Here is a 7,613-nt window from a genome sequence, read left to right as displayed (position 1 = left end):
CCAGATGTGGGATTATATTACATGCTTTTATTTGTACTACTCAAGTAAATTCAGAATTTTTTCCTTTTATTTTACGAAGCATCTGCCACAATACAGTAAGCTAGGCCTGTCCTGGGAGGGGTTGCACAGGAAATTGATTCTACTTTCCCTTTAACTTTCTTGTTGATGTTAAATGATGAAATACTGTCAACTAAACTTCCCTTGGGTAACAAGGAAAGCTGGTAACAAGAAATGGAAGTGAACGGGTTCCAGTTCACAGAATAGGGGAAGGGAGTAACTTTTCTCTAACAACTTCTAGCTAAGATCTGCATAGTTTTAAAGTTGCTTTCATATAAAGAAAATAGCTCTAACACTGCCTACCTTGTCATTTCTTGGAAAGGAATAGTAACATCAGGGCAGATCCTGATATGGACACACTTATCATTTTAACCTGCTGTAACTATAGATGGGTAAGTTTACATTGATTTAAGAATGTCCAGTCACAGAGCAAGTTAATGAAAATTACATTTTTTAGTTGAACTGCTGCAGCTTTGAGTGTAGGCCAGGCCTCAGCCAATGCTGCAGTTTTAGCCTATCTGCATCAACAAAGAAAGTGTGAAGAAAATGCCTATTGACCCTCCCCCTGCCAAAAAGACTGTTGGAAACTCAGTAACCTGCTAAAATTGCCCATTCCCTTCTGCTGGGGAAAGAGTGCAGTAAAAATCATAGCCCTTTCCACAAAGAAAATGTTGGAAATGTGGAGGTAGACAAGAGGATCTATAATTGAAAACAGTCTAGTATCAACATTACATGACAACTATAGGTTTCAGAGTAACAGCCGTGTTAGTCTGTATTCGCAAAAAGAAAAGGAGTACTTGTAGCACCTTAGAGACTAACCAATTTATTTGAGCATGAGCTTTTGTGAGCTACAGCTCACTTCATCAGATGTATACGGTATACATCTGATGAAGTGAGCTGTAGCTCACGAAAGCTCATGCTCAAATAAATTGGTTAGTCTCTAAGGTGCTACAAGTACTCCTTTTCTTTTTATGACAACTATAGCTCCTCCTTCCATGTCTCTTGAAACTCAAGGGTGGGGCTGAAGCATTCATACTGCTGTTACTGGGATACTGTGACTTTGGGGGACTGAGGCTGGTGACTTATAGAGACTGTAATGATTTAAAATGTAGTTATTCTCTAAAGAGAGTGTAGTATTCCACATTTATTGCTTCACTGACTTCCAGCTCAGCCCTGCTCCATTTCTAAACTAGCATTTTCTAATAGCCAGGATTGTAAATTCAAGCTGTGCTCTCCCTGGTTCTCACATCAGCCATAACTTCTCTAATTAGAATTTAGTTAATTTTGTGTATGGATTTAAATACGTTTTAGCTCCCTTTCCCCTAACACATGACACTAGATTCCTAACAGGAGTGAAAACTTGTCACCATGTGAACTGGGAATTACACAGCAGGAGATCTGAGTCAGGAGATGCCTATTTTTAGTCTCTTCACTGACCATAAGTGCAGTTCAAAAGCATCTTGAAGATTATTTTATGAATATGGAATTTAGAAAATATATAAGCACTTTCTTTGACTTAATTGAATGGATTATTAAAATTTATTTTTAACTATTTGTACTTAAGCATATTAACACATCCAACTATTTTGAGAATCTCTGTTGTGCATACAATTACATGAACCAGCCAATCCTTAACGTACAAAGCAGATCTCTGGATGCAAAGTACAGTATAAGAGCAAGCCAGGTATTTTAAAAAAAGGACAGCTCACTAGATGAAGTGAATGAAATCTGCCAACAGCTGCATCAGTTTGTTTTAAATATATGTATTTCAAATGTTTAACTTCTACAAGTTTTGGTTGGTTCTTCTATTCGACGTCTGATAACATAAATCCACATTTGATAAAACTACCTTTGGTTGAAGTTTCCTGTACTTTGCCACAGCTTAACAGATTTTAATGTCACAGTAACAACTTTTGAAAAAATGAGTGAGTTAAAGGGATACTCTAACTATAGAAATAGTAAAGAATGAAAAAACCCTTTCATCTTAATTTTTAACTGGTCATTCCCAATTACAAAGCTGCTCCCTATTTGTCTGTACTACACATTTAGTGAAGCGGAGGGTCAGTATCTACCTTTCTGTGACACTTGCAATTGGCTAACTAATACTAGTTTCAGTTGTAAAGGTGAAATTTTAGTACAGCAGCTTCCACAATCATAGGGTTGATATTTTCTCTAAAAACAAACAAAAACACCCACCCTTGTGCTAACCAAGTTATTTCCATGCAAGTAGTGATATATGTAGACCGTTAACTAGTCATCTTGAGGATGGGATGTAAATATATAAAACCAGTGTACATAATGTCTATGTAGTAGTGTATGTAATGTCTACTATGGCATGGAAAGCAGGAAAAGTTTGTGACTAGGATTTAGAGCAAACAATATTTGTTTTAGATGCAGCATTTCAATATTGTCACCTTCAGTGGTTTGAGCCAGAATCCATTAAAGGTACACTGCCATCTTGATTTTTTGAAATTGCTAACTGCTAGAAAATTCTGTTTAATAGACCATGTCCTGAGTTACCATACAAACTTGTTTTACATGAAGATTCCCAGCCCCCACTGATGGTTAGAAGGACCTTTTAGATGGGTCCCAACAGCAATATCAAACATGCTTCATCATATCCTCTGTCTCGATGCCTGTCTCCTGCACCCATCTGTATGCTGCCTCTTACTTTCAGCTTCACTGGTGTTTTTGCAGAAGGTAGTGAAGACAGTGGATATGCTTTTGTCCCTGAACTGTGCAGAGTGCTAGCAAGTGTACAAAGTAAAACAGAGGAAATGCATGTTTTTCTCATAGACGTTAATGCTGCTTAGTCAATCAGTAGGTACAGCAGCCTTCAGCAGGTTATGAAGTTGATTAGGTTTCTTCATATTAATGCTGCTACCTTTTCCTGAAAGTGTGAAAATTCAGGCCACTGACATTTCTATTCTAGATTACAACAAACTGAAAAAAATTGCTCTATGCACGAGGGTAAAGAAAACTGCTTAAAGTTGTACTTTAATACTAAATCTGTATTTTCACTTTTATTTGTACATCTTAGAAAGATAAAGATTTTCAAGAAGTGCATGGAAGAGTTCAAAATCAAAAAATCTTGCAAAAATATATTTAAATTACAATAGATTAAGATTCATTTGTTTTCACTTATAAATATTTAGCCATACAAACATCCCTATAAATTCATTTCCTTTATCACAGATTTTAGCATTACCGTTAACATTTTTCATTCCAACACAGTCAAGCGCCAGAAACGTTTTTGTATAAAAGTTTTAGAAAAAAAGATTCCCCCTTTTAAAACTAAAATGACCAAACCCTGATGTGCAAAAAATACACAGAAACCATCAAATACAAAAATTGCACCAGCTTGTATACATGCAAGTCACATTATGCATTAACAGCTGACTGCATGTTCTACACAATACATATGCCTTCTTTGAACAGATATCAGTCATTCTCTGAACCTGCGGGAGGTAAGAAAACCAGAGCATCTTTGAAATTGTGCCCATATGCTCTGAGCCTATAAACACCATACATCATTACATGCATGTGGTTAGAAGCCAGTCCACTGAAAGTGATGGCCATGTCAGAACAGCATCCCTCTACTACTTTTTGAGGGTGATTAGCCATTGCTTCTTTAATAAGAGAACCAACTGATTTGGTGTTAAAGACATCTTTTCCTTCAGAATCTTCTGCATTTTCAGCTAATACTCCAGTATATTTCAGGCAGACTGCTAGTTGTTTATCCTCAGAGAGTTTCCAGATCAAGCCTCCCTGTTCTGGACACTTATCAGAGTCTTCAAAAACTTGACAGAGTCTTTTTAGGGACTCTATACTTAAGACAATTCCTCCATCACCATCCACATACTCAAGCTCTCCTGATTTTACAGTATGACCTATATAAAAAGGCTGCGATGCGTCTTTTTTAAGCAAGAAATATTTGAGATTTTCTATAACAGCAAATGTAGTTGGATGTGCTAGAAAGAACCAGTTGTACTCATCTTTATAGCGTTCATATGCTAATTTATAAGCTTTTCTCATCATCACCCACATGTCATTTGTGTTGAGAACAATAGAATCAAACACCTTAACGCTTTCAGAACTGTAGAATTCTGCCTTGTCACAGTGTTTGCTCCATGTTTCTTTCACAGCAGCCCAATTTCCAAGATCTTTAGGTTTTACAAGGATGATACAATAAACACGGATACTATGGCTGAGCTCCATGCGCTCACCTTCTGACAAATTTGAGACATCTTCCTTGTTAGGTGCTTGAATATGATGATGCTCATGGTGATGTGTTTTAGTCCCATGGCCCATTTTAATATGTCCTACGAGTGTAACAAACACACAGAAGAGTCCTCCTAACATCATACCTTTCACAAAAGAACTGCTTTCAGAAACCATTTTTTCCTAGAAAGAAAAAACACCTTTTGAGAGGTTATGGAAATAATTATTTGTAAAGATTCAATTTTATCTCAACATAATTTTTTTCTGTTCATAGTTTAAAAGAAGTTCCTAAATTTTAAATTGCAATTATAGTTCCTTTAACTTTCTTCTGTAGTTTAAATTGTTAAGCCACTGTACATTGTCATGAGAGGAGCAGCAAGAATTATAATGCTTTTACCAATCCTAATTATTATGGTAAAGTTACAGGATAAAGATGTTTCCATATTAATTCTGTAAAAGTATTCCCACAAGGTCTTTATCCTCAGAAATCTGTGTTCAATTTCTTGTCTGTGCACTGGATGGAACAGCTTACCTTTACTCTAACAAAGGAAGTGGAAACTGGCAGTTGTTATCAGAATGAGTACTAGCTGCCTATGCCCCATGGGCTCAAAATTTTGGAGACCTAAGGAAGCTCCAGCCTGTCTCATGCCAGGGAGCTGAGAACCCTAGCATAGAAATCCAGGTATCTTCAGAGAAGCAGAGTTGCAGGTAAGTAATCATTGCTGCGACAGGCAGCTGTCAGCCGAAACATCAGTCAAAAGAACTTCTTGTCAACTCTTTGAAATGGGCCATCCTGATTATCACTACAAAAGTTTTTTTTCCTCCTGCTGATAATAGCGCACCTTAATTGATTAGTCTAGTTACAGTTGGTATACCACCACCCATTTTTTCATGTTCTCTGTATACATCTTCCTACTGTATTTTCCACTGCATGCATCTGATGAAGTGGGTTTTAGCCCACAAAAGCTTATGCCCAAATAAATTTGTTAGTCTCTAAGGTGCCACAAGTACACCTCGTTCTTTTTGCTGATACAGACTAACACGGCTACCTCTCTGAAACCTGGTTTTCACTGTAATTCAATCCAAAACTTTAATCAAGTAAAGCTATTTTGAAGGACAAAGCCTTGCCATACCAAGTATGATTCACAATCCTGCTTCTCCTCTCATCCCACACAGACTGACTGCGTTTCCTTGGCTGGGGAATTTATCACTGGAGATCAGGCTAAACTTGAGTCTTGCCATATGTATAGTAAGGTGCATGCTCTTTCTGTGGGCTCTCTCCTTAACAACTAAACTGCAGAATGGTCTCAGCTGTCCGTCCTGGGAAACAATAATCTGGATTATTTCCTAATCAGATCTATTAATTGAGCTGTGGGAAAGGGTTTGAGAGTTTAGTGCCTTTATACAGAAGACCAGCATAGCGGTCCTTGTAACAGGGCAGTGGGTGCACAGATACATTTCAATTAATCTGTTACAGAGTTTGGGCCTTTAAAACTGGGAGTTACAGGTGGAGGTGTTAAGAGTAGGAGAAAGCATATAACCTACAGAAAGGTAAGTACTGTATAAGGTTTCCTTCCTTTTAGGTAAGGGCAGCAAAGTCAGGGGAGTGCTAGTGTGGGTCTCCCCATAGTAGGCAGGAAAGTGCTACCTAGCATAGAAGCACAAATCATTCCCTTTCCAAGGTGTGGGCAGCAGGAACAGTCACTATTATTTAGTGTTGTGCACTATTTTGAGTCTTCAATTTATTAACAACCTTGTCCTACGAAAGGGCACAGGAACAAAGCGGATCTCTTGGGCTTTACTTGGCCTGTCTGAGCTGGAGCATGACACTCTCTTCTAATGACAGTAACTGCTGAGACAGGTGTGACTGCTGCACAAACATGGTATGTGGAAGGAAGAGAGACTTAAGCAGAAGGCAAGTGGTTTAGGGGCAGGTCCCTAGGAGCATGAGGGATGTTTACTCTTGTTAGCACCTGATATAGGATGACCAGACAGCTAGTAAGAAAAATCAGGGGGGGGACGGGATGTAGGGGAAGAACAGGTATATAAGACAAAGCCCAGAATATCGGGACTGTCCCTATAAAATCGGGACATCTGGTTACCCTAATCTGTTCTCCCGAGGCAGGGGTAATGGGAAAGGAAAGGAGAATCATCTATGTTCTGAAAAAGGAGGGTGAGGCCCACCAAAGCAGCCAACTGGAAGGGGAGGTTATTCCCCTCACCCTAGGGTGGGCGGTGAGGACCACCCGTCGGAACAGGGGGGGCGAGGCGGTTATGCCCCTCTCTCGGGGGAGGGGGGGCGCCAGAGGAGACCGTCGAAATGGGGGTGGGGTGGGCGATTATGCCCCTCTCCCACGGTGGGGGGCGCCAGAGGAGCCCGTCGGAACGGGGGAGGGCGGTTATGCCCCTCTCCCAAGGTGGGGGGCGCCAGAGGAGCCCGTCGGAACGGGGGAGGGGGTGGGCGGTTGTGCCCCTCTCCCGGGGGGGGGGGAGGGAGGGGGCGCCAGAGGAGCCCGTCGGAACGGGGGAGGGGGTGGGCGGTTGTGCCCCTCTCCCGGGGGGGGGGAGGGGGCGCCAGAGGAGCCCGTTGGAACGGGGGGGTTGTGGGAGGTTATGCCCCTCTCCCGGGGGGGGCGCCAGAGGAGCCCGTTGGAACGGGGGGTACTTTCTTGGCGCCTGGCGGGAGTCTCCCCTGTGCCCGTGCTGGGAAATTCCCGCCCCGCACTCACCGGTGCCGCCGAGCGGACGGGACCACCGGCCCAGCGAGGACGAGCTCGAGCTCCACCCCCACCCGGAGACGAAGGCGGAATTACTACTTCCTCTTCCGGCAGGCAGGGCGCGAGAGCCGCCCGCAGCCCTTCCGGCCGCGGCCCCTCGCTGGTTCGCAGGGCTCCGGGCGTTCTAGGGCGGAGAGGCCGGAGCTGACGTTGGAGCCAGAGCGGCTAGGCGAGGGGGCGGGGACACATATCCCTCTCTTCCCGCCCACCGACCGCCCTCCCCCCCCCCACAGCCCTTCTCCCCATCCGTCCACCCAGCCTTTCCCCCCACAGCCCTTTTCCCCATCCCCCCCGCCTTTCCCCCCACCCTTCTCCCCCCCACAGCCCTTCTCCCCACCCCCCCATTCTTCCCTCCCCACAGCCCTTCCCGCACCCACAACCCTTCATCCACCCACAGCCCTTCTCCCCATCCCCCCACCCAACCCAGCCTTTCTTCCCATCCTTCCCCCATCCCTCCCACCCTTCCCCCCCGCCTTTCCCCCCACCCACAGCCCTTCTCCCCACCCCCCCATTCTTCCCTCCCCACAGCCCTTCCCGCACCCACAACCCTTCTCCCCG

General features: G+C 43.3%; 1 protein-coding gene across 1 annotated transcript; it reads right to left on the bottom strand.

Moving 5' to 3' along the window:
* Positions 1-3,028: 3,028 nt before the first annotated feature.
* On the bottom strand, positions 3,029-7,138 carry C1GALT1C1 (C1GALT1 specific chaperone 1). The gene is made up of 2 exons (XM_048864145.2): positions 7,008-7,138; positions 3,029-4,461 (listed from the first exon to the last, which is right to left on the bottom strand). The coding sequence occupies exon 2, from the start codon at positions 4,453-4,455 to the stop codon at positions 3,499-3,501; it is 957 nt and encodes a 318-aa protein (XP_048720102.1). The 5' UTR covers positions 4,456-4,461; positions 7,008-7,138; the 3' UTR covers positions 3,029-3,498.
* Between the last annotated feature and the right edge of the window lie 475 nt (positions 7,139-7,613).

This window comes from Caretta caretta, chromosome 9 (genome assembly GCF_965140235.1).
Source record: "Caretta caretta isolate rCarCar2 chromosome 9, rCarCar1.hap1, whole genome shotgun sequence".
In the NCBI taxonomy this organism is placed as follows: domain Eukaryota; kingdom Metazoa; phylum Chordata; order Testudines; family Cheloniidae; genus Caretta; species Caretta caretta.
The sequence above is the reverse complement of the archived record's forward strand: the minus strand, read 5'-3'. Positions and strand labels throughout refer to the sequence as shown.